Raw genomic sequence first — 26,597 nt, 5'->3', positions numbered from 1 at the left:
AGATGGGAAGTGGAGGCCAGAAGTTAAGAGACCCAGGAGACCACCATCCTCTCCCCTTTTCACCCCAGCCCCCTAACGAGACGTGAAGTAATCCCACCCACCCACCCCCGGGTGCTGAAGGTCTTTGGAATGTCAATTATTATCGGAAAAGGACACACAAGCCTGCCTGTGACTCCACGCACATGTTGGCTTCCACACAAAAATGCCATTGCATTTTATGTACAAAAGAGAAAAAGTAATGCTCTAGGTTTACCAGGCCTGTGTGTATCTTGCCCCTTCCTGGCACGTTCCCTGAGGGAAAGACAAACCCGACCGAGAAGCCTTATCTCACCTTTCACAGGTGTTCCCAGGGAGTACAACTGGGAGCGTGGGCGTGTGCGCATGTGTGCAAAGAGCGCTGCCCAAGGCCTTCCAACCCAAGTGGGCTAGGAACTGATTGGGATTCTGTGCCAATGCGTCAGCCCTCTACTGGGGAAGCCAGGTACCTAGAGATGGTGTCCCTGCTCTTGTCCTCCCTGCCTGGGACGACTGACATCTGCCCCCTCCTCAGGCTCCTGCCCAGAGCTCCAGTGCTGCCTGGGAAAATTTCTGCTCCTCCTCAGCCTCGGGCCTTGAGGCTCTCTTCTTCTCTGGGGGACAGGACAGAGCTTCAAAGAACCACATCTCCAAGTGAGTGGGTGTTAAGATCTGCCTCCTCAAACCCCTCCCACCCTCCATGCCTGCTGCTACCTGAACAACTGATGGCCACTCCCACCCATGCACTCTCAAACTCCTTTGGGGGCACCCAGCAAGTGCCTCCAAAACAAACTTCACTGCCCATGGTGGAATCTGAAGGGCATCCTATGGCCCAGTTGAAAGCACGCTTTGTTATCATTTGATATCAGAGGAAGGCATGAGGCCCCAAGCTTGCCCCCAAGCTAGAACTCAGGCCTTCTGGTTCTAATTCTGCCAGGCTGATTTGTTCAGGCTGTAGCCTGATATGGACTAACTTCATGACCTTGGACCAAGGCAACAAGCCTCTCCAGGGCAGGTGAAGGAAATGTGACTGGAAAACTGGTTGAGGCCAGAGAGATCAAGGGCACTGAATGTCTGTAAAGAGGATGGAGGGACTTGATTCTGTCAGTGAAGCAGGGCAGATGTGTGAGCCAGGCCTCCAACTAAAATCATTCTGGAAGTCACGTGAAGGACAGACCAGAGAGGGGAAAGGTGTCCGAGGCAGGGAGACCAGCTGGGAAGGCTTGAGCTAGCCCAGAAGAGAGGACGAAGGCCTGGCCTAGGATGGCAGGAAAGGAAAGGAGGCAAGCAGGGAGACCCATCGGCCAGCGGCAATGCCTGGGCCCCTCCCATGACACTTCAGTGCTTGCCCCACGGTGGTGGGGACTGACCTCTGCCTGGCAGAGTTCCCAGGCATGCCAGCCACTCACCCAGCCCCACCTAGGTTCTCTAGGCAAAAAGAAAACCCAGGTGACCTCACTGGTCCCCCGCCCCAAACAGGTCCAATACCTTGATTCCCGGGAATGTGATGGCAGAAGAGGCGTAGGAGCCGATCATGAGGGCCATGAACGTAGATCGTAGGTTCCCAAACATGTTGGGCAGCTGAGGGCGGGAAGCAGTACCAGTAAGCTGAAGGACCCTGACACTGCCCAGGGTACCCCTGGCCCAGTCAATGGGACTAAGCCTCGATGCATCCCACCCCGCAGCCCTCAAAGTGAGCTCCAGGAACACCAGCCTCAGGAGAGGCAACAGAAAAGCTCAAAGGCAAAATCACAGGAAACTGGCTAACACCCTCCCTCCCACAGACTCCCAATGCACTTGAGCATCTCAACGGTTCCCAAAAGTGCCCTCAAAGAACACTTTTGTCAATTCCGCTCGAGCCCAGGGTTTCCCAAGTTAGTTGTTCGTGGAGCCCTTCTATTTTGTGACGCCTCTTAATAACCCACGGAATGGCTGTTTAAGAAAAACTGATCTAGTGCAACTCATTTGACAGATAAGAAAACTGAGGCCCAGTGAGGGAAAGAAATGTACTCAAGTTCACAGAGCTCCTTAATGACTTTCTCCCTTGTTCTGGCAACCCCGGCTCTATCCCGGACCCCAAGGCTGTGACCATGGCTGGCTCTGTAATGAGCCCTCCTGGGTGGCCCCAAAGGCACAAGTCACGGGAGGTGCCAGGGAGGGAAGGATGGATGTAAAGGAGGGGGCAGGGGCAGGCCAGGTGACCAGAAGTGGCTCTGACGCGCACAGCAGGCCAAGAATCGCCACCAGTAGAGAACTGATCATATGTTCTGCTCTCTGGCCTGAGCCAGGCCCTCCGGGGAGGAGAAAGCAAAGTCACACTGCCCTTTGTGTACATCCCCCTCTGGCCCCACCATCCCCCCCCCACCCCCCCCTCCCCCGCCCAGGTCAACAGAGCCCATAGCTAGGAAAGGCCTTAGATGCCACGCAACACTTCAACCCTCTCCACAGAGGAGAAAACCCGCAGAGAGTTGAGTCCTCCACCAACTTCCAAGCGGTTGTGAAAAGGGGGTGGGACCAGGCTGACCCCTGCTGGGGTAGAGGTTTCCCAGGCACCTGGTATCTGCAAGGCACGCTGCCAAGGACACCAGGGAAAGTGCCAGGGAGAGCTGCCCGGACCCCTGGCACCCCCGCCCCAGGGTCTCGGGGCGCTTGTCTCGGCCCAGCAGGGAGGCGCCGGGGTGGGGGGGAGGGTGCGAGGCCGGCCGGGCTAACGGGGGGCGAGGGGCTGGGCAGCACTGGAGGTCCTGGCTCGGGTCTGTCTTGGCGGGCGAGGGCAGAGGCCCAGGGCGGGGGCGGGGCAGGCGCCGGGCCCTGCCATTGGCTGGAGATTATTGGCTGCGGGGCAGCGGGAGGAGCGGCGGGCGGGCGGCGGGCGCAGAGCCTAGGCCGGCAGGGGCAGGGTCCGAGGTTGCGCACCGCGCAGCGCGGGACAGGGCACAGAGGAGAGAAGGGATCTAGGGCCCCAGCCAAGCTGCACAGCGTGGAGAAGGGGCTTCGCGGGGGTGGGGGTGGGGGTGGGAGGGGGGTGGGGGAGGAAGGGATCCGCTTCCTTGGAGAGTTGTGAAACGTCCCGGGCTGGAATTAAAGGCGGCTGCTGGGTGAGGTGAAATTCAGCCAAAAACACCCAGTTTGGCGGTCAGGACGGGTCAGGGCGGCCCTCATCCGAGATAAACAGCCCCGAGGCTGGCCCAGCCAGGAACCCCTCCCCCACCACACACTCATCAGCCTTTAACCCTTACACTCACATACAGAAACACACACACTTAAAGCAACACACACACAAAGCCACACACATTTGCAGGAGGCTGAGTCATGTGGAAAAAGCTGTTTCTGTAGGTCCAGCACGGTCAAGTGTCGGCAATTTGACGTGGCTTAACCTAATACCCTCAGGAACACATTCACCTGTGCACGCCCTTGCCCATCTAGAGCATCACACACACACACACGCACACACGCACACGCTGCTCCTACCGTGTCACTATCTGCCACACTGCCCAGCTTTCTTTTCTTTCCAGCACTTCCGACTACTGACAGAATTTATTAGTTTACTTGTTTGGAGAAGGCTGCCTCTTCGCCCAACCCCGGAACGGAAGTTCCAGAAAGGTGAGGAAGTCGGCAGTTCTGTTTGTGCTGTCCCCCCAGCGCCTAGAACCGAGGCCAGCAGACATTGTGTGCTGGGGACACACACACCCCCCAACACCCACACTCCCACACGGCGTCACATCCCCACGGACACAGCCTCACGTCCACCCTCAGCGGCAGCCTGCACACGCCTCTGCTCTGGGTCCACTGGCTCCTCCGTCACCCGCTGTCCCCCTCACTCTCCTCTACTCCCACCCCCACGCCAGGGTGCCCTCCTGCCAAGCGGGGCCTGTCACACTCACCGTGAGTGAAGAGAACGTTAAGCAGATGCCACCAAAGCCATTCAGGGACAGCGCCAGGAATATCAACGGAGACAGAACTGGGAAGGGGAGAGCGATGGGTCAGGGCATTTGGGGGGCTGTGGGAGGCCAAGGGCAGGAGCCGGGATGGCAGGCGATCTGCCTTCATCCCACCCATTCTTTTCCTGTGGGCGGCGAGAGGTCAAACGACTCACCTCTGGTGTCCCGAGAGGCCAGGGCCATGAGGGCGCAGGACGCGGCGAAGCTGGCACTGTGGAGACCCAGGGAAGGAGAAGGGGTTGCCCGCGAACACCCTGAGCCTCCCCTCCCCCCTGCAGCACCAGCCTTGCCTTCCTGCCCCCCCCTCACCTGCCAACCAGCCGCGTGGGCCGGGGGCCAAAGCGGTCCATGAGGATCCCCAGCGGCAGGGTCGTGGCGCTGAGCACGAAGGAGCCGATGGTGAAGCCCAGGTTGAGCATCTCTTCCTGGTGGTCACAGCTCAGCCACTCCCGCTGCTCATCCTGGGTGGTGTTGGTGGCGTTCTCAGCTGGGGAGGCAAGGGAGGGCTCAGCACGTGACAGCCGGGAGCAGCCAGGCACAGGAGACAAAGGCCCGGGGTCCGGGGACCTGAGCTCAAGTCCCACGCTTAGGGCTCACTGCCAACCAGGCGACTTTGAGGGTGGCCTAGAGTCACATCTACTCCGGTGAGGACTCGTCCTCAAGGTAAACGTCCCACTTGGAGTCATGACAAGTTAATAAAAATGGTTAACGGTGAGGGAAGGAAGGTGATTCACTTCACTCAGTGCTCACTGAATCACGAGGTGGTTGCTCCCCTGCCCCCTCTCCGTTACCTAAGCATCACTGCCAAGGGCACACTCAGGGCGCACCAGAGGCAGACAGACCAGGGTCAAAATTGACACCACCCGTACCAACTGGGCAACCTTGGACAAGTAACTCCCTCTCTCTGAGCCACAGGCCCTTAGCCTGTAAAAGGGAGCAGAAGATGCCTAAGCCATAAGTTCCTTAGAAGATTCCGCGGGGGGGGGGGGGGGGGGGGGGTGGAAGGCGCCGAGATGGCTCAGCCGGTTAAGCTTCCAACTTCAGCTCAGGTCATGATCTCATGGTTCATGAGTTCAAGCCCCACATCGGGCTCTCTGATGTCCATGCAGAGTCTGTGTCTGCCTCTCTCTCTCTCTCTCTCTCTCTCTCTCTCTCTCTCTCTCTCTCTCTCTTTCTGCAACTCCCCTGCACTCTCGTTCTCTCTCAAAAATAAATAAATGTTAAAAAAAAAAAAGAGTCAAGACTCTTGATCTCAGGCTCATGAGTTCAAACCCCACATTGGGCAGTGCTTCCGTTAAAAAAAAAAAAGTGAAAAGTGACAGCTGCGATGAAGAGAACAAAACAGGAGGATGTGACGGTGCCTGAGTGCTAGGAGAGGAAGCACCCACCCTCCATGGTGACAATGACTCCTGACTTCAGATATCAGGAGCACACGCAGGCAGCAGAGGGGTGACGTGACCTGTGTGTTAACATAAGGAAGAACATGAGGAAGAAGTCTCAGATCCTGAGTGCTAGCCAACCAGGGCAGGAAACACCTTGGGCGATGGGGAGCTGCCAGGGAAGCTGGGGAGGGTGGCCAGGCCTGTGGAAGAAGCCTGCAGGGTTCAGGCTAGCCCCATCACTCAGTGATTGTCACCAGCACGGTTCAGTTCTCCACCAGGTCTGCCTGCACCGGTTATCTGCTGTGTGCCAGGCACTGTGTTGGGACAGTGGGCAAAGCGGGAAGGAATGCAAAGATCATTTAGGCCACAGGCTGCAAACAGGCGACTGGCAGTGGCCCGCACCTGTGTTTTGCTTGGCGTGCAAATTTTAATTGGGTGCGGTTCAAAATCGGAAGTTATCCCATAAACGCGGCACCTGGGTGGCTCAGTTAACCAACTGATAATCAAACTCTTGATTTCGGCTCAGGTCATGATCTTGTGGTTTGTGAGTTCAAGCCCCGCGTTGGGCTCTGTGCTGACAGTGCAGAGCCTGCTTGGGATTCTCTCTCCCGCTCTCTCTGCCCCTCCCCACTCATGTGCTCTCATGCTTTCTCTCTCTCTCAAAAGAAATAAACATTAAAAAAAGGAGTTATCCCATAAAAATCTGGCTTCTCTTTAAGAAGTCGGAAAATCTGGCCATTGCTGGAGCTGAGTGGAGGTCACCCCTTTCTGCCAGGTCTTGCCCCCTTTAAGCCACCCAAGTCATCACCTCTCTTTTACCCCCCAGACATTTGCCACCTTACACCTGCCTTACTTTATTATTATTATTATTAATTGATTATTATGAACTGCCTGGCCCAGTTGGCATCGGAGTTTGCAGCCCCTGAATTAGACACTGATTCTACCCCTCAGTCTTTCATCATCAAACGGCACCTTCCCTCACACAAGTCCTACTAGCTCTCGATTAATTAACACCTACTTTGTGCCAGGCTTTTTCATACGGTATCTGTTTCCATCCTCACAGCCTCCCTGCCAAGTGAGTCCAATGACCCCCATCGTATAGATGGCGAGGCTCTGAGAAGCACAGCAATTCACAGCCACACAGCTTCTTACAGGAGGGCTTACACTCAAACTCAAGACCGTCTCCAAGGGCCAGCCCGACTCCGTCCACCCCAGGCCCCTCTGTCCCGAACACGGCGGCTCAGGACGCTTCCCATGCCTGTGCTGGTGCTGGCGAGGAGACGTGTTCCTCCACTCATGGAGCGAGACAGCCCAGGGGCCTGCTAGCAGCTCAAAGTCAGTCAACGCATCTGTTGGTCTGGTTTATCCATCAGCCTCTTATGAGTTTGACCAACACGAGCTGGCTCCTGAGGCCCCACCACTCTGCGTGGTTGGATAAAGCCGGACTCCTTGGATAAAGCCAGGCCAACATGCACTTAGAACTCTATCCACACCAATTACAACAGAAGAGGGCTTTGAAATCCAACTGCCCCGCTTTTATAGGCAAGTAATGTGACGGAGTGGGACAGGGAAAATGTACTGAGTTACTGATAGAGCTGAAGCCTTAGAAAAAAACCATGTTTCCCTAATTGTGGTATGCATAACTGGGGCACTCCGGATGAGTTAGGAGATGCAGGGAATGGAGTTTGATGTTTCACAGTTATTAGTCATTTCAATGTGTATCTGAAACATACACATATACATACATATGCGAATGTATTGGAAAAGCACGCATATATATGTATGTATGTTGGAGACATGTATGTGTGCGTGCGTGTATGTATTAGACACATATGTATGATGTATGTGTAAGTACAATCAAACCCAACATTCCGAGGATATTACGCTTTAAACTCAGGCCAATTTTTTTAAGTGGGTTGATGTAAAAGGAAGCATTAAGTCAATAGTTCCTAGGACAGAGGAAAGGTAAAATCATGAGGGTGAACTACAAGTGACAAGATCTGTGAAGCCCTGGAAAGCAGGACCACGGACAAACATTCACCCCTGGAGCCACACAGAGCACATTCAAACCCCGGCTTCACTAGCCGTGCTGCTGAAACTCCGAGACTCTGTTATCCCATCTGTGAAATGGGATGGTGGTCGGCTGCAAGAGAGGCTGGCTGGCTCCGAGGATTGCCGCGCGCGTGCACACACACACACACACACACTCACAAAATGATCCCATTCTCTGAGTCTCTAGGGATGGGGAGCCCCTCCTCAAGGCCTGAGGTTTCACTTTCCTGCAGCTGACAGTCAGGTTCACCAAAACATCTGTAGGATTGGGCTCTAGCTGGTTGTCCTGCCTATGGCAGGACTGCTCCAGGACAACTCTAAGCTGAAGGAGGTTGGAAGTGGCTACACTGTTCCTACGAGGACTAGGAGACAGGTCCTGGAGTCAGATCTGGGGTTGAATCCTTGCTCTGCTCATTAGCTGTGTGACCTCAGGCAAGTGGCTTAATTTCTCTGAGCGTCAGCTGTCTCTTCTACAAAACATGGTTAATAGTCACACCTATATCACAGACCTGCTTAGGAGGACTGAAGATCTATCTAGCAAACAGCAAAGGCTTGATGAGCTTTAGCCATTGTTTTATTGTCTGGGCACTTTTGCTGGATAAAGAGTAGTTATGTGTTAAGTTGATTTGCCCCTGTCTAAATTCTGAATAACAGAGCCCTCTTCAACCGTGACACCCTTACAGGTGGTTCAACCACTCACCCCAGGGTGTCCCTCCAGAGAGAACAAAAAACACTGAGAAGACAGAGGGTGTGGCCAGGGAGCCCAAAGCCGACCCTAGTGAACACCTTGACCATGAACTCCACATTTGTTAAATGACAGCATTTGGTGCTCACATCGTTGCTCTGTGGCAAGGAGGACGAGGGGGATCCACTCCGTTTTACAGACTTAGAAGTGGAGATCCAGAGAGGATGGGTGACTGGCTTAAGGTCACACAGCAAATGACAGCAAAGCTGGGTCCGGCACATAATTATGACCCCCACCTGTAGTCCACGTGTTTGCTCTCATTTCATTTTCACAGCGGTCCCAGGGGGTAAGGAGTATTGGTCCCATTTTACAGATGGGATAACTGAGACATTAAGAAAGTGAAGTAAATATCTGAAATAGGTCTAGCAACACACAGAATTGGAAGCCATGCTGCCTGGTTCTTTCCACACATCGTGAGGACACACATTCCTGGTTTGATTGTTCTTGCAACCCTGAGGAGGGAGGCTGGGTCCACAATGAATGAGGCTTCAAGAAGCGGAAAGTAAGCACTTTCGATAGGGCAGCGTGACTGAGGCAAAGAGGGTACAGCACCCTCCCCCCATCAGCCCAATGGCTGACGATTTAGATTTAGGCTGGAGTCACCTGAGGGGGAGGAGGGACACCTTGTGTCTTGCTTTCCAACAACAGACAAATAAGTTCAGAGAAAGTAGGAGGGTTCGCTTTGGTCACCTCTAGGTATCCCAGACAACTGGGGTCACACACATATTCAGCCTCTGGTCAACTCAAAACACCAAGTGGAAACTTCATACCACAGACAGAAATTACCCACAAAGGGCCCCAAGATCTCATGTTGATTTATTATTGAGAAAAAGACAGAGTGTGAGAAGGGGAGGGGCAGAGGGAGACAAAGACACAGAATCCGAAGCAGGCTCCAGGCTCTGAGCCGTCAGCACAGAGCCCGACGCGGGGCTCAAACTCACAAGCCACGAGATCATGACCTGAGCCGAAGTCAGACGCCTAACCGACTGAGCCACCCAGGCGCCCCAAAGGGACCCTAGATCTAAATGTAAGAGCTGTAAGTATAAAAACTCTTAGAAGAAAACCTAGGCATAAATCTTTGTGATCCTAGATTAAGCAATGATTTCTTGAACATGAAGCAAGACACAAATGGCAAAGGAAAAGATAGACTGGACTTCCTCAATATTAAAAAACCTTTCATGCTCCAAAGGACACCACGAAGAAGGTGAAAAGACAACCCACAGGGAGGAGAAAAATCTTGCAAATCATGTCTCTCATAAGGGACTTGCACTTAGAATATAAAGAACTCTTTCTTTTTTATTTTTTTTAACGTTTATATCTTTTCGAGACAGAGACAGAGCACGAACGGGGGAGGGTGAGAGAGAGAGGGAGACGCACAATCTGAAGCAGGCTCCAGGCTCTGAGCTGTCAGCACAGAGCCTGATTCGGGGCTCGAACTCACGGACCGTGAGATCATGACCTGAGCCGACGTCGGCCGCTCAACCGACTGAGCCATCCAGGTGCCCCAGAATATAAAGAACTCTTACAACTCAATAATAAAAAAGCAAATAACCCACCTTAAAAATGGCCAAAGCATCTGAAAAGACATTTTTCCAAAGAAGATATACCAAGGGCCAAGAAGCACATGAAAAGATGCTAATCATCATCAGCCATTAGGGAATTGCAAATCAAAACCATAAAAAGAGAATATTGTATCCACTAGAATGGCTATAGTAAAAAAGACGAGCAATCATTAGTGTTGGTGAGGATATGGAGAAACTGGAACTCCATACACCACTGGTGGGAATGTAAAATGGGGCAAGCACAGTGCACCTGGGTGGCTCAGTCCGCTAAGCATCTGAATTCCGCTCAGGTCATGATCTCACAGTTCATGAGTTCAAGCCCCGCGTCGGGCTCTGTGCTGACAGCTCAGAGCCTAGAGTCTGCTTCAGCTTCTGTGTCTCCCTCTCTCTCTCTGCCCCTTCCCCACTTGCTCTCCATCTCTCTCTCTCTCGCTCTCAAAAATAAATAGACATAAAAAAAAAAAAAGGTGCAGCCACCGTGGAAAACAGTCTGGCATTTTCTCAAAGTGTTAACCATAGTTACTATATGACCTAGCAATTCCATTCCTCGGTAAATACCTAAGAGGAAGAAAAGCATATGTCCACACAAAAACTTGTACCTAAGTATTCACAGGAGTATCCATAATAGCCAAAGAGTGGAAACAAATGCCTATCAACTGATGTACGCATAAATACAATGTGGTAGATCCATACCGTGGAGTCTTACTCAGCAATGGGAAGACACCAAGTCCTGACACCTGCTACTGAAACACCAGACGCGGAATAGAAGAGAGGCAAGATTTTATTCACGGCTGGGCCAAACCTGATCTGATCTTAAGGAGAAAAGTGCAGAGAATGGCCCCGCACAAAGGTAGCAGTGAGCTTACGTGGATTTTAGCAAGTCAGAGTACATCATTATTTAGTTAACCAATTACAATTTACAGCATTTCACGGTAGCCAATTACATTGTGACACACAGACCATTAGTTTTGGCGGGAACCTATCAATTTAAAGTTTTTTGTTCTAAGAGGGTTTAAAATGACCAATCATAGACACCTAAGATACCGTGGGGCAGTGAGTTCGTGACTTTTTACATGCTGGTCTTGCCTAGGCCAGATCTTGGTAGAAGGGGTGGGGAGCGTTTTGCAACCTAAATTACCTACTTAGCAAGCAGGCGAAGTTACAGAAGCAAGATAGGGTGGTTAGTAATTTCCGATAACCCTAATAGGGAACTGCATAAGCTTTTATCTCAATTATTCATGAAAGGTGAGTTTAAGCCCAACTTATATACAGTAAGCTTTCTGATATCTTATAAGTCGACCTATTACATTCCCCACTCCTGTTCGTCAGTTATTCAAACCTTTGAATAACCTTATTCTGGCATTTGGGCTAGTGGGACATATGGGCTACGTAATACCATAAGCTTTATAGATCCTATTTTTTGATTTATGAACTGGAGTAGTAGTTTTATCAAACAGGGTCCTATAGTTATAGCTAGAAAGAGAAAGATAGGGGGTCCCGCAAGGGCACTTAGGAGAGTTGTTAGCCAAGGGGACCAGGAAAATATAGACTCATACCAATTTTGATTAATTTGTCTTTGTCTTTCTCTTTCCTCTAGTCGTTGTCTGACCTGACTCAAGCTCTGCTGGAGGATTCCTGAATTATTGACATAAAAACAGCACTGTTCCCCAAGGGCCATAAAAGCCCTCCTTGTTATAAAAATAACAGGTCTAAGCCCCTCCGACTCTGAAGTACCACCCCAGCTAAAGAGTTTACAGATTCAGATGGTTTACCGATATTCCTTTCTAATTCTGATATATCCTGATCATTGTGTTTGCTTAGTAATTTGAAGTTCTGATTCCCTGTGATGAAAGCGGCAGTACTTACACCAAAGGATCCTGCAACCCCCAGTCCTACAAAGAGGGGCACTAGAATAGTAGAAATGGGTTCCCTCGTAAATCGACTGGGGAATGAAACCTAGGTGTTCTCTTCCTCCTTCACCTGAAAAGTAGAAGACCTGGGGTAGGAGGTGGACTAGAATGCAGAAATCAGACCTCTTGATTATAAGATGGAGGTTTAAACAAGGGGTTAAACCCAAGGAGCAAGCGAACCAAGTCCCAGAGGGCGGTACAAGGAAGTAAAGGGTACCCCCCACATGAGTATTATTTGGCAAGTAGATGGTGCTGTTACAATAAGTCAAATACCCTGGACTGTTTCATCTGGTAATTTCCAGCATAGAAACAAGTCCCCGTTCCTTCTAGATCTCCTAAGGTGAGACTTGGGTTCTGCCCCCGGGTACAATGACCCTCTATCTGGCCATGGCTCAAATTCCTGACTTGGTCTTCTCTCATTCCCAAAGGGACAGGAGCACCTATTCCTATGTAGTAGGGGACCTAGGATCCAAACACAGCCAACAATCCCAAGTGATGTTAGGGTTGGTGGCATTTAAAAACTTAAAGGTATAGTACAAGACTTTAAAGGTATCGGTCTCTCTTACTTCAGGTTTGTTCCTAGCGGGGGGAGGAGTCAACACAAGGGCAGCAGTGGTGGGCGAATGGGCCGTAAACTTAGCTGATGACTGGGCTAGAGGCCTGGGGGGCAGTTTTTCAGGGTCAGGGAGAGGGTTAATTATAGGATTGGGCCCAATGGGCGCTCTAGGGGTGATTCTAACTTTAAACTTCTGAATGGTGAACTCAGTGCCGGGATCAAGACCAGAAACGTATCATCTCAATCCCCATGTTTTCCCTGTATTCCATCAGGGATCTAAACCATTTTTGATGATGATAGTGACTAGGTGTTGACTCTCGGTCAGAAACACTGCTCTTGTAGACCGTATAAACTGATCCTTTTCAGTAACCCAGTCAGCTATGGTTCCACAACCCCATGAGGCACAGTGAAACTGGCCTCGTCCTTGACAGCCGGGGGGCCCATCAGAGGGACAAGCATAAAGCTGTACTCCTTTGAAACTTGGGCAGTCTGGGGTTCTCTGGTAAGGCAAAACTCCGGTAGCACCTTGATATCATGGTTGTTGTTTCCACTCAATGGGGAACAGAAGACACAGATTAAAGGTCAAGGCAGGGGAAGCATAAGAGGTAGAATTTGCTAAAACCTGTCCCATAGTGGTTTTGCTAACTATCCAACGGTACGGGACAGGGGCGTGGTCAGAACATGTTTCTCCGACCAAGGAAATTATTAAGAACAAAATTACCCAGCGGATTCTTTTACCAGCCGGACCTTCAAAGGATTTTCGGTCCGTTTGACAGTCCACTGTAGAGGAATGTGGTCGGGGTGTGCCGCTTTAATTTGAGAACGATGGATCCAGTGGCTCCGGCCGGCAACTTTCACAGCGGATGGGGTGGACAGGATGATTGGATAGGGCCCAACCCAGCGTGCCTCTCAATTTGGGAGGTGTGACGTTGCATCCAGATCCAATCTCCAGGTCCGAGTCCTTGGTCTGATGGTTCGACTGCAGAGGGCGGTTCCTTCCGGCTTTCTTTTACTAGGTTACAGATGGCTGGAAATGTACTTTGTAGAGCCTGCAAGGACTTAAGGAGATGTTGGTTTGAGATTTCCGCCCATTGTTCATCTCCCAGTTTTGGAAGCAAGGGAGGTGGTCTTCCAAATAGGATTTCAAAGGGGGGAATGCCTCTTACGTAAGGTATACAGCGTACTCTGAGGAGGGCAAAAGGAAGGAGGCCTACCCAGTTTTCGCCAGTTTCTGGAATTAATTTAGTCAAGGTTTCTTTTAGAGTTCTATTCATTCTTTCTACCTGCCCTGGACTTTGGGGGCAGTAGGCACAATGTAATTTCCAATTTATTTGTCAGCTTTTGGCCAACATTTTAGATATCTGGGCTTTGAAAGCCGGGCCATTATCTGACCCCAAACCAACAGGGATGCCAAATCGGGGAACCAATTCATTGAAGCAATTTCTTAGCCACTATCTGAGCTGACTCTGTTCTAGTGGAGAAAGCCTCTAACCATCCAGAGAAGGTGTCCACTAGTATGAGGAGATAATGATAGCCACAGGGTCCATGTTTCATCTCAGTGAAGTCAAGTTCCCATATTTCTCTGGGTATCTGTCTGCGTAGTCGCTGTCCTGAAAAATTAAACTTGGGAGATGGGTTAGTCTCAGCACAGGCTTTGCATCAGTCTCCTAGGCTTTGTACGATTTTATTAAGGTTTGGAATAAAATAGTCTCTTTGGGCCAGTTCAGACAACTTGGTTGCCCCTAGATGCGTGGAGCTGTGGACTTGAGGGAGCCAGGTCCGTCCTATAGCTTCTGGTATGAAGATGCGTCCATCCTCGAGGTGATACCAATGCTGGTCATCTCTTTCTGCCCTCAGGGTTTTTATCAGGCGTAGCTCCTCTTTGGTCTAAAACGGTTCCGTGGGGAGAGGTTCCGTGGGGAGAAAGCGTGGAGGCAGCAGAGGCAAAATTTTAATCGGGAGAACATCTCTTTCTGCTGTGGCCTTTGCCATTGCATCAGCAAAGGCGTTTCCTTTCGCTCGGGGCGAGTCTGCCTTTTGGTGACTCTTGCAGTGTATAATGGCCACCTTTTTAGGAAGTCATAAGGCTTCCTTCCAGTAGGGCCAGGATTTCTTTTTTAATTTCCTTCCCTCCTAATGTTAACGGTCCTCTTTCCTTATGTAGAGCTCCATGAACATGGGCAGTGGCGAATGCATACCTGCTATCTGTGAAAATGTTCACTGTTTTTCCCTTTGCCCATCTGAGGGCCTGGGCTAGAGCCATCAGCTCTGCTCTTTGGGCAGAAGTGTCGTGCTCAAGGGCTTGGGCCCAGATAACCTGGTCCTGAGTCACTACAGCTGCACCTGCATATCTGATCCCATCTTTGACAAAACTGCTGCCATCAGAGAACAGCTCGAAATCCACCTTTGACAGAGGTTGATCTCTTAAGTCCCCCCCTCAGTCCCATCAGAGTACTCAGTTTCCAAGCAATCGTGGCGTGGGGCCTCTGAGTCGTCATCAGGCAGCAACGTGGCTGGATTTAAAGCCTCTGCCTTCAGAAAAGTGATGCGTGGAGGGTCTAGTAGCAGTATCTGATCCTGGATGATTCGTGCGTTGATCCATCGGTCTGGTGGGGAGTGCAGCAAGGATGCTACTGGGTGAGGTCCTATGATCTGAAGGTCTTGCCCAAGCGTTAGTTTGGAAGCTTCTTTAACCAGTGGCGGCGACAGCTCTGAGGCAACTGGGCCACCCGGTGGCAACAGAGTCCAGCCGCTTGGACAAGTAGGCTACAGGTCGTTTCCAGGGGCCCAAAGTTTGAGTAAGGACCCCTTTAGCAATTCCCCGGATCTCATGAACAAATAGTTGGAACGGTTTGGTAATACCAGGTAAAGCTAGGGCTGGGGCTTGGGTGAGGGCGCTCTTGATCTGCTCAAAAGCGCTGTCTTCTTGTCCTCCCCAGACCATCTCAGTTCCTTCACCCCCAGTGGCAGAGTACAGGGGTTTTGCCATTTCAGCGAAACCCAGTATCCAGAGGCGGCAATACCCAGCAGCTCCTAGGAACTCCCTGATCTGCCTTTTAGTTGTGGGTTTAGGAATGCTGAGGGTAGCTTGGATTCTTTCTGGCCCCAGCGATCGCTTGCCTGCATGCAGTTGGTAGCCCAAGTATATGACAGAGTCCAAGCAAATTTGCGCCTTCTTTGTGGAAACTCTATATCCCAGAACATCTAATTCCCTTAGCAGGTCCTCTGTAGCCTTTGTGCAGTTCTCTAAGGAGTCAGCGGCTAGGAGCAAGTCATCTACATATTGCAACAGTGCAACATCTGGGTGGCTCTCCCGGTAGGGGACCAAATCCCTTCGGAGAGCCTCATCAAAGAGTGGGGGGAGTTTTTAAACCCTTGGGGCAGTCGAGTCCAGGTTAACTGTCCATTGTAAGTTCCATCTGGGTCTGTCCATTCAAAGGCAAAAATAGGCTGACTGACCTTTGCAATCGGCAAAGCAAAGAATGCATCCTTCCAGTCCAGGACGGAGTAAAGGCAGTAATTTGGTGAGAGTTCACTCAGAAGAGTGTAGGGGTTGGGGACTGTAGGATGAATTGTCTCCATCCTTTTGTTAACTTCTCTGAGGTCTTGTACCGGCCTATATTCTGAAGTCCCAGGTTTTGGGACAGGAAGCAAGGGAGTATGGCATGGCGGAATGGCATGGCATTAGGATCCCAGCTTCTCGCAAGCGGTTGATGTGTTTGGCAATTCCCTCCCTCGCTTGCTGGCTGATGGGATATTGCCTCACCCGGACTGGGGTGGCTGTGGCAGCTAGCTGGATCACTAGCGGCGCTTGTTGAATGCCTAGTCCAGGGGGGTTAGTTTCAGCCCAAACTGTAGGAATTGTCTCTTTCCACTTTTCTATTAATGGAGACGCTTTCCGCTCTGGTTTTTCTAAGAGTAGATATTCCTCTGATATAGGGCAGGTAACTAGAATGGCAGGTGGCAGTAGGTTCAAGTCTATAGAATTTCCGGTAAAGGAAATTTGGGCTTTAAGCTTGTGCAACAGATCTCTCCCCAGAAGGGAATATGGGCAATCAGGTATGAGCACAAAGGAATGAGTAATAGTCCCTTCAGCTAGGTCAGTGATTCGGGCACGAGTCTGCAGGTAGCCTTGCGTTTGTCCTGTGGCTCCCGGAATGTATACCTTTTCTTTAATCACAGGTCCTAAGGGTTCTTTAAGACCCAGTGTCAACCAGGAATCTGGTTTCTTTCCCTTCTATGTTGAGGGTAACCACAGGCTCCTGGGGATTCAGGAAAAGAGGGGAGCTGTGGTGGTGTCATTGTTCCTGGGCAACCAGGATGGGAGGCTTTTTGTTGGGGCATTTATCTTTCCAATGTCCTTCTTTCTTACAATAAGCACATTGATTTTTTTTCCAATGTTGCTCAGGGTCTTTTCTGGCCTCGGGGTTGAGGCCTTCCCTGTCCTTTGCTGTTGCCCGGGGGGTTTTTCCCCAGGCGCTACGAGGACTTTCCCTATTTCCTTCCCTTGCATAATTATGGCAGAGCTGTCCCTGCTCTGAAAAACTTGCTGGGCTATTTCTACCAACTCTGAAATTAGCTTTCCTTCGAATCCTTCTAATTTTTGGAGCTTTTTATGGAGGTCTGGGGCCGACTGAGAAACGAAAGCCATATTAATGGTTTTTTTGGTTCTCTATTGCCTCGGGGTCAATAGGAGAGTATAAGCGGTAAGCCTGGTAAAGCCTTTCTAGGACATTCATTTGGTCCCTGGACCATGTCATGAATTTTTGTCAGATCGGTGGGCTTTCATGCCGCTGCACGAAGCCCCTGTAACAGAATCTGGCGATACTGGAGTAGACGCTCCCTACCATTATCCGCGTTAGGGTCCCACTGGGGCGGCGCGGAATGGAAAACGTGCTCAATTCTGTGAAGGTCTGTGGTAGGCACTCCACCTGGGCCGAGGACTGCTCTCGTGGCTTCCCGGGGTACTCGGGCCCTTTCCTTGAAGTCAGTTAAGACCTGCAAGAGTTGGTGACAATCTTCCCAAGTAGGTAAATGGGTGGTGAAAATAGAGCTCAATAAGTCAATTAGGCCCTGGGGGTTTTCAGAGAAAGGCGGGTTCTCAGTTTTCCAGTTGTAGAGGTCCGTGGTGGAGAAAGGAGTGTAGACAACCATCGGGCGTGTTGACCGCCGTCTGGACCGGGAGCCAGAGCCGTTTGCCTAAGAGGAAGGATGGGTACTGGGGCATCAGAGGACTGGTGTTCTCCTCTACAGAGGGCTCCTGATCTGGTATGTGGGGGACTAGTCAAAGGGTCTCCTGCGGCTTTGGGTTCCTGGGGAGCTAGTGGAGTCTGGGGAGACGGAGGTGGTCTCTGAGGATCGGATAACAAGTCCCTTCCTTCGGGTTATCTCCTGAAGCACTGGGTAAAGCCTCTTTGAAGGCTGAGTGATGGGAAGCAAGGGTTTGGAGTTTGGAGGAGAAGAGGAAGGGGAGTGGGAAAGGGAGATGCCAGATGAGAGCTTTTGGCCCTGTTTCTGGCACTCTCTCAGCCAGGAAGATGGGTCTTCTAGGTCGACCCAAGTCACAACATATGGCTCCTGGTTGGGATGAACATCATGACAAATCCTGCGGACAGCATAAGCAAGGTTAAGATTATAGGAGCCCTCTGCAGGGGGCCAGTCAACCCCAGAGAATGTTGGCCAGTCCAGTTGGCAATATGTCCGCAGCCATGATGGCTTTAGGTTAAAGCCATAGTTCTTTCCTCTTTTTCTGAAACCAGAGAAGTTATTTAGGATCCATTTAAGGCGGGGGGGGGGGGGGGGGGGGGGCAAGGCTTGGACAAAGACTGACCCATGGCGGAGGTTAAACAGTGGGTCACACCAGAGATAATGATAGGTTAACAGGAAACGTTTAACAGGGCACACAGAGCACTGAACGTAGAACAAATGGTTGGGGTGATCAAGGCCGCATCCAGCCTTCCCTCCTAGAATCAGATCTGTCCAGTAACAGAAAACAGAGAACAGAAAATAGAAAATAGGTGCCGCCTCGCGTACCTTGCTTAAGCCAGGTCTGAGAACGGAAGGCCGGGGCCGAGGAACGTCTCTCGGGAGCTCTCCCCTAGCTGTTCCGCTTCAGCCTCCGAATTTCGGGTGGTCATAGAATCTCGGTGGGACCTCCAAATGAAACACCAGACGCCGAATAGAAGCGAGGCAAGATTTTATTCACGGCCGGGCCAAACCTGATCTCCTGATCTTAAGGAGAAAAGTGCAGAGAATGGCCCCGCACAAAGGTAGCAGTGAGCTTACATGGATTTTAGCAAGTCAGAGTACATCATTATTTAGTTAACCAATTACAATTTACAGCATTTCACGGTAGCCAATTACATTGTGACACACAGACCGTTAGTTTTGGCGGGAACCTATCAATTTAAAGTTTTTTGTTCTAAGAGGGTCTAAAATCACCAATCATAGTTAGACACCTAAGATACCGTGGGGCAGTGAGTTCATGACTTTCTACATGTTGGTCTTGCCTAGGCCAGATCTTGGTAGAAGGGGTGGGGAGCGTTTTGCAACCTAAGTTATCTACTTAGCAAGCAGGCGAAGTTACGGAAGCGAGATAGGGTGGTTAGTAATTTCCGATAACCCTAATAGGGAACTGCATAAGCTTTTATCTCAATTATTCATGAAAGGTGAGTTTAAGCCCAACTTATATACAGTAAGCTTTCTGATATCTTATAGGTCGACCTATTACACTACAACCCTGAAAACATCATGCTAAGTGAAAAAAGCCTATAACGAAAGCCCACATATTAGAAGACACCATTTATTTAAAATATACAGAACAGCTCCTATCAGTGATGTGGTACCATCAGGCTATTACAAAGTATTGGACAGGAGAGGGCTCCCCCAAGCAGCCTGTCATTGTGAAGGCCAAATTCTTCAACAGAAGAGCTGAAGAGAAGATCAAGGGGTAGGAATGGCTGTGTCCTGGCAGCTTGAAGCCCCATGGAGGGAGGTCTACTAAAAGGTAACAAGTGCTTTTCAAAAAAAAAAATCTATTTTTGTCCCACATAAACCTAGGATTCTGCTAATGGGTACAGGGTTACTTTTGGGGTAAAGGAAATGTTCTAAAATTGATTATGTTGACGGTTGCACAACTTATTGAATTGTATACTTTAAATGGGTGAATCATAAGGTATGTGACTTGTATCTTAATAAAGCTCTCACATGTATTTTTAAAAAGCACGGGTAGAGGGGTGGGAAACAAAAGGGAAGCAGGAGTCTGGGGGTGATGGAAATATTCTAAATACCGATTATGGTGGTGATGGTTCCCGGGGTATACATTTGTCAAGCCTGATCAAAATGTGTGACGTAGGGGCGCCTGGGCGGTTCAGTCGGTTGAGCGGCCGACTTCGGCTCAGGTCATGATCTCGAGTTCATGGGTTCAAGTTCCACATCGGGCTCTGTGCTGACAGCTCACAGCCTGGAGCCTGCTTCAGATTCTGTGTCTCCCTCTCTCTCTGCCCCTCCCCTGCTCTTGCTCTGTCTCTCTCTCTCAAAAGATAAAATAAAACGTTAGAAAAAAAAATTTTTAGAAAAAAATTGTTTTAATGTGATGTAAATTAATTTTCAATAAAATTGATTTAAAAAACAAACAAACAGGTGGAGAAGGCCGGAAGGAGCAGTGCAGGAATCAAGACCATTACATGACAAAGGGCAGGTCCTCTCCAGTTGCCAGGGAAAACAATTCAGAGGGGACCTGGACTCCTCCCCTCCCCTCAGGAGCATTAGAATTCCTACTTCCTCATTAGACAACACAAGGGAAGCCAAAGGAATTGAAATGGAAAGCAGGGTCCCTCCACAGTGCCTGGCCTGGAGGAAATGAGGCTTCTAGACTTTGTGCAGATGGTGATTTGAACACCCCGGGCTCAAAGTCTTGGAAAAGGAGCGGCACCGGCCTGTTAACATTCAAGTGCACTTTGTAGGCTCTCCTTTGTCTTACTTAGCCTTATAGGAGTCCTGGTAAAACATGCCTCACCCAGCTGGGTGCCTGTTCTCCTTCTAGGGGTCTCCATCTTGATCTAGACCTGAAGCTGCCAAAGGGTCTGAATGCCCAGCACGATACCTGGCATTCAGCGAAGCCTAGATTGGATACACGAGGTAGAGGGGGCAAAACCCACCCACTCTCTAGAAGAAGTTTGAATTGGTCAAGAAGTGGGGCTGTCCCAACGCCTGCGCAGTGCTTGTCTTAGGCAGCCCCGCGTCCCGTCCGCTCAGCCTCGCGTTCTCTCCCAGCTTCCACCTTCCCCTTCTGCTGCCCCTGCCCCAGCCCGACGTGCCCTTCCTCGGGCGTACCTGAGCACAGGATGGAGTAGAAGCCCTCCTTCTGGAGCATGATCAGCAGGGAGCCCCAACCGAGGAGCACGGCAGAGAAGAAGAGGTTCTCCAGCATCGCGGTGCACGCCATCCACCAGCGCCTCCGGTACGCCTGCTGCAGCGTGGGGGCCATGCTGGCCGCGAGCCTGCACAGGAACACCGCGCTGAGCAAACGGACCCCCGGCGGCCCCGGGGAAGGGTCTCGCATCCCGGTGGCTCCTGAGACCCCTCGAGCCTGCCCGCGAAGGTCCCAGGGCCCTGGGCTTCCCGGCGGGTGCCGCCGACCTGGCTCTGGGCGCACTGGCAGTGCCAGGGGCTCACGCGGCGCTGCGCTCCCGCCGGGCCACTATCGGAAACAAGGAAGGTCCTGTCTGAGCGCAACAGATTCCTGGCGCGCTGCCGGGCTCTTCCAGCCAGGCCAGAACGCGCAGAGCCCGGCTCCCCGGGCCCAAACCCGCACCTCCCCAAGTCCCCAAAGGTCAGCAAGGGGCAGGGCGCGCTCTGAAGCCACCGCTGGCCAGCATCCGGCCGCCCGCGCCAGGAAGGACCCCCAGAAGCAAGCAGGAGGAGGAAGGGGAAGTCTGGGACTAGCCTGAGACAACCCCCCCCCCCCCATTCCTGCTGCCCCAGTAAGACCACTCCTCTCCTCTGGGGCCCGGCCCCCGCTGGCCCTCCGCCCTCCGCCTCTCCGCACCAGGCGCCCGGTGTCCCCGCCGTCCCTGGATCCAGGCAGACAGCTGCCACGTGGAAGGAGACCCGGGGCGGGCCCTCCGGCGGCCCCGGCGCCCCTCACTCACTCGGCAGGGCGCGGGCCACCACGCGGCGCGCATCCGAGCCAGCCCGCGCTCTCGGGTCGGGGAAGGGTGCTCGCGCTCCGGCAGGAAGTCCCGCGGCCGCTGACTTTATAAGGGCCGAGCTCCCCGGGGGCGGGCGGCGGGCGGGTGTGTTTACCAGAGGGAGGGAAGGAGCCCGAGCTCCCCCCGCCGCGGCCGCGGCCGCCGCCACCACCGTGGGAGGAGACGGGACACGGGCGGCGCGGGGGTGGGGAGCGGCAGGGGGGAGACGGATGCCGCGGAGAGGAGAGGGACGGGGAAGGGCAAAGGGGGGAAGGGCGCGAGGGAGGGGCGGAAGGCACCAGCCGCGGCTCCCGGGGCCTCAGTACCCTCATCTGTGAAATGGGGCTCTGGGTTCCGGCGCGCCCGCAGGTCGGTTCAAACTCCGACAAGAGTGTTGCTCCAAACTGAGGAAGTGCAGCCGAGGGGGCCGAGAGGAAGAGGAGTAGCCGAGGGGCCGGAGAAAAGGGAGGGAGGGACGCGCTTGGAGAGACGCGACAGCGAGCCGCGGGACCCCACGGGCTCGGGGGGGAGCGGGTTTTTTCTTGGGGAGCCTGGGAGTGTCGGTGGGAGACGGCCCGTGGGGCTCTCTGCGGACCCGTAGCCGGGGACCCCCTAACCACACCCGCCGCTCACCTCTGGTGGGGGGAAGCGCGCCTCCCGCGGCCGCGGACGCCTCCGGGAGCGCAGCGCCTTCGCGGCGCGTCCACGCTCTGCGGCCGTGGTCGCGCGGGCCCAGCTGCGAACCGCACGGGCTATCGGACTTCTCTGCGCGCCGGGGCCGGGTCGCCTCGGGGACTCAGCGCCGCAGTCTGGTGTTCTTGCCTCCTCTGCCCCCTCGGAAGAAGTCGGGGAGCGGGGAACCCGCCGGGCACCCCCGATCCGCGAGACGGGGCATAGGCGGAGCGGATCCACGGAGTTAATACTTGTATTTACACCCGTCCCGGGCTGCGCCCCGAGGTGGGGGCGGGGGCTCCCTTCCCTTCCCCTCCCCCTAGGTCTAGTTTCACGCGCACGTGACTCGCCCTCTGGTCCCCAGATACTCCCCCGCAGCACACGCCCCAGCACAAAGAATTCCCACCCCCACCCCCGCCCTCTCCCTTGGGCCCCCCAGACGAATTGGGCAGCGCCCTCTGTATCCTTGGTCAAAACAGAGAACGACTCAGCTGGAGCCGACTGGCCCCGATGCAGGGCCGGCTTGGGTGGGGTTTTGAACTGTGCAGTTGGGAGTAGTGTTTTCTGAGAAGCAGAATGACATGGGTTTCCTTAGAGTTAGTCAGCTGGAGGTCTGCATCTGGACTTTGAAAGTGACTGGCCTGGCTTAACTTGGGCAAGTTGTTTAAACTCCCTGAGCCTCGGTTTCCTTCTTTGTAAATTAGGATAAGGGGGGGTGGGGGGGGGGTGGTGAAGGACGACGGAGTTAAAGGTTATGATGCAGGTCAAATGCTGAGCCCGGCGCTCAGCGTGGGGTACGTGCAACAAGTGTTGATTGTTACTGCTATCGCTATTATTATTTCAGAAGACCTGGGAATAGGATGCTTCCAGACACTTACTGATTCCTGGTAAATCCCCCCACCTCCCTGGGCCTCAGTTTCCTCACCTGTGAAATAGAGGGGAGGTGTGGGTTAATGAGGTGAAGCAAAGGCCAGTCAATACTGATGTGAACTTAGTACAGCGTGTTGAGAGTGGTAGTGGTGATATCCACAAAACTCCGGAGCCATGTGAGCGACTGGCCACGAAGACCTCAAGACCAGGGGATCCCTTAATGGCCAAGCCACCAAGCCAAGAGAGGGAACTCACATTTGCTGAGTGGCTACTAAACTCTGGGCGCTTTCCAAACAAAAACCATTAAACCCTCAAAACATCATGGTCTCATTTCAACCCCACAGGGGTTGGGAGAAGGCTGGCGGCTGGAACAAGGTAGGTGGAGGCAAGATGTGAAGTCAGATCTTCCGGCTTTTAAGTGTGGCCCTTTCCATCCCTCTAGGCCAGAAGCAACAGCAAGAGCAAAGGCTTAGCAGTGAAAAGGGCACAAGGAGTTCTCTCTGGCAGGAGTGGGGTGTCAGGCTCTGATGGTTTCACCTTTTAAAACTCATTAGTGACTTGCAGAACTTCCCGATCAAGGTCAAACACCTTAGCTTAGCCTAGAATAAGGGTTCTAACCTGAGACAGTCACAGATCCCTTTGAGAATGCAATATGCAATGTTTTGAGCGCACTCCCTGTGAAAATGCATGTGTGACCAGGAACACATACACACATTCAAATTTCAGGGCTTTATGGACCCCCTTACGTGGGCGTTAGGGGTCCATGGGCCCCCATGACTTTAAAGCTTGCCCTTCTTGATCCCTGACACCGGTCCATGTTTTCCCCTCATGGACTCTCAGCTCCGGGAGGGGGAGAGCCTGGCCGGCTGTGCTCACTGCTGTATCCCCAGCACCTAGAACAGCACCTGCACCTAAGAGGCACTCAGCAAGCACCTGTGGAGGGAAGTGTGAGGCCAGCTGGTTTCATACCTCCTTGCCTTTGCACCTGCTTCTCCTTCTTGTGGGCATGACAGATTCCCTTCTTCAGTTCCAACGTACTCATCCTTCACAACTCATCTCACGTTTTACCCTTTTCTGGAAGCCGTCTGGTCTGCTCAGCCGGCGGGGGGGGGGGGGGGGGGGCGCGGGGGGCCCTGCCCATGTATTCCCCCAAAACACTAGTTTAACCTCCGCTGAAGCCCTCACACTGACCTAGACTCATTGGTGTTGCTGTCTGCCTCCTCCCCCCACAAGCTATAAATTTCTTGAGGGCAGGTGCCACGTGGTAGGTATGTGCCTGCCACCTATGCCAGCACCCGGCAGGTAACGAGCCCCTGGTTAAATGTGCTGGATAAACGAAAGGGGGGTGGGTGGGAAATGAAGCTGAAAAAGTAAGCTGGGGTCAGTCTGGAATGACCTCTGTGAGGCCAAGGACTTTCAGTGTCGTGAGATGGGCAACAGGAACTCCGGGGTTGCATTTTCTTGTCTTCTTTTCTTTTTTCTTTTCTTTTCTTTTCTTTAAGGATGGCGATTAGATGTGGTCGAGTTTGTGTGCCTAATGAATGGAGGATATACTGGAAAGGAGAGAGAACCTAGAACAGTTGAGAGGTCTTAAAGCGACTCTAATAGTTTAGATTTTTTTTTTTTAATAGAAGGGAACAGATCTAAGACACACTTCCATATCAGAATTGATAGGATTTCAGCCCCCTTCCTGTCCCCCAAAAGGAATCCCTTCCTAGACTCTGTTTCCCTGACACTACCCATGTCACATGGGCTCTCCTGCTGGCTGCCAGCTGCAGCCTGCTTCACAGCTGAGCGGACCAGAGTACCAGCTTCGGAGGCACACGGGCTGGGGTCCTGATCCTGGCTTTGCAGCAGACGAGCTGAGCAATTTTGCCCAAGGCACGCACGCTCCTGAGCCCCCCTCTCCTAGTCCGGTAAGTGCTGGAAATGACAGTATCCATGTTCAGTATGTAAGACATGATTTCTTCTAATAAGTAGTTATTATAAACTTTTGCACGAGGAATGTAAATAAAATGGTGCAGCTGCTTTGGAAAAACAGTTTGGCAGCTTCTGGCATCGTTAACATGGAGTTACCACGTGACCAGCAACCCCACTTTTAGGAATATACCCGAGAGAACCGAGAACATCCACAGACACAGAAATCTGGACACAAATGTTCATAACAGCATCATTCAGGATCGCCAGAAAGTGCAAACAACTCAGTGGTCCGTCAATTGATGGATAAAACAAAATGTGTGTATACTAATATGCAATGTGGTCGTATTCGGTCACAAGGAATGAAGTACCAGTTGGTGCTGCTACTACAGGGAAGAACCTTGTAAGCATGCTGGGTGAAAGAAGCCAGACACAGAAGGCCACATACTGTATGACTGCACTTATATGAAATGCCCAGATTAGGCAGAACCGCTGAGACAGAAGTAGATTCATGTGGTTGCCAGGAGCTGGGGGAGAGAAAGGTGGGAAGTGATTGCTAACGAGTATGAGTCTTCTTGGGGCAATGAAAATGTGCAATTAGATAGTAGAGACGGTTGTACAACTTTGTCAGTGTACTGGGCTCCACCGAATGTTACGCTTTAAAATAACTTATTTTTAAGATTACTTTTAAAACTTTTGGGAGGCGCCTGGGTGGCTCAGTCGGTTAAGCGTCCGACTTCAGTTCAAGTCATGATCTCGCGGTTCATGAGTTCGAGCCCCGCATCGGGCTCTGTGTTGGCAGCCTGGAGCCTGCTTCGGATTCTGTGTCTCCCTCTCTCTCTGCTCCTCCCCCACTCGTGCTCTGTCTCTGTCTCTCAAAAATGAATGAACGTTAAAAAAAAAAAAATGGAAACAAAATTTTTTTAATCTTAAAATAAAAAGGGCACCTGGCTGGCTCAGTTGGTGGAGGATGTGACTCTTGATCTTAAGTTCGAGCCCCATTGGGTGTAGAGATTACTTAAAAAATAAAATCTTTAAAATAATAAGTGCTCGATAATGACCATAAATGACCTTCCTCTTCCCTAACTTGCTCCTGCTCCGTTGCTGCCTGTATGGGTAAAAGCGCTACCCTCCACCTGGTTGCTTAAGCCACAGAACTGGAGTTACCCGACTTTGCTCCCAGCCTCACCTTCCGCATCCAACCCGTCTAGAGAGCCTGTGGGTCCCACCTATAAAGACCTCTGGTCTCCATCACTGCCATCCCAAAGCCCAGGTCATCAGCAGCTGCCACCAGCAGCCCTTTCAACCTGGGCTTTCTTTCTCTCTCTTAAGATTTTAAGTAATCTCTACACCCAAGGTGGGGCTCAAACTCACAGCGCCCAGATGGAGAGTTGCAGGCCCCACCGACTGAGCCAGCCAGGCGCCCCTCTCAACCTGGCCTTTCTGAGTCCACCTGTGCACGTGACCCCACCATCCAATCAGAATGATCTACTGGAAACGCAGATTTGGGAGCACTGGGTGGCTCAGTCAGTTAAGTGTCCAACTTTGTGTCAGGAACTCACGGCTCCTGAGTTCAAGTCCCGCGTTGGGCTCTGTGCTGACAGCTCCGGAGCCTGGAACCTCCTTTGGATTCTGTGTCTCTGTCTCTTTGTCCCCCTCCCCCCGCCCCCCCCCATCAAAAGTAAATAAACATTAAAAAAAACCAAAAACATTTGATCAGACCTCTCCCCTTGCCAAGTTTCCCATGACCCCTGGACAAATACACAAACTCCCGTCAACACCCT

The 26,597-nt window shown here is 52.0% G+C and overlaps 1 protein-coding gene across 9 annotated transcripts in view; it reads right to left on the bottom strand.

The window, feature by feature from the left end:
* SLC43A1 (solute carrier family 43 member 1) overlaps nucleotides 1-22,361 on the bottom strand; it is a 32,442-nt gene extending 10,081 nt beyond the window's left edge. The window contains exons 1-7 of one of the 9 annotated variants that reach the window (XM_027045777.2): nucleotides 20,498-20,636; nucleotides 18,197-18,389; nucleotides 12,885-13,221; nucleotides 4,266-4,443; nucleotides 4,112-4,167; nucleotides 3,900-3,976; nucleotides 1,504-1,596 (exon numbers count right to left, since the gene is read on the bottom strand). In XM_027045777.2, coding sequence (XP_026901578.1) covers nucleotides 1,504-1,596; nucleotides 3,900-3,976; nucleotides 4,112-4,167; nucleotides 4,266-4,375 — 336 coding nt within the window. In that variant the 5' untranslated portion in view covers nucleotides 4,376-4,443; nucleotides 12,885-13,221; nucleotides 18,197-18,389; nucleotides 20,498-20,636. Of the gene's footprint in view, nucleotides 1-1,503; nucleotides 1,597-3,899; nucleotides 3,977-4,111; nucleotides 4,168-4,265; nucleotides 4,444-12,884; nucleotides 13,222-18,196; nucleotides 18,395-20,497; nucleotides 20,665-21,212; nucleotides 21,512-21,987 lie in introns of those variants that run through there. The other 8 variants (XM_027045779.2, XM_027045778.2, XM_027045780.2 and 5 more) reach the window with 8 other exon arrangements.
* Between the last annotated feature and the right edge of the window lie 4,236 nt (nucleotides 22,362-26,597).

The sequence above is a fragment of the Acinonyx jubatus genome, chromosome D1, assembly GCF_027475565.1.
Source record: "Acinonyx jubatus isolate Ajub_Pintada_27869175 chromosome D1, VMU_Ajub_asm_v1.0, whole genome shotgun sequence".
Lineage (NCBI taxonomy): Eukaryota > Metazoa > Chordata > Mammalia > Carnivora > Felidae > Acinonyx > Acinonyx jubatus.
Note: the sequence above shows the minus strand (reverse complement) of the source record. Positions and strands in the feature narration are given on the sequence as shown.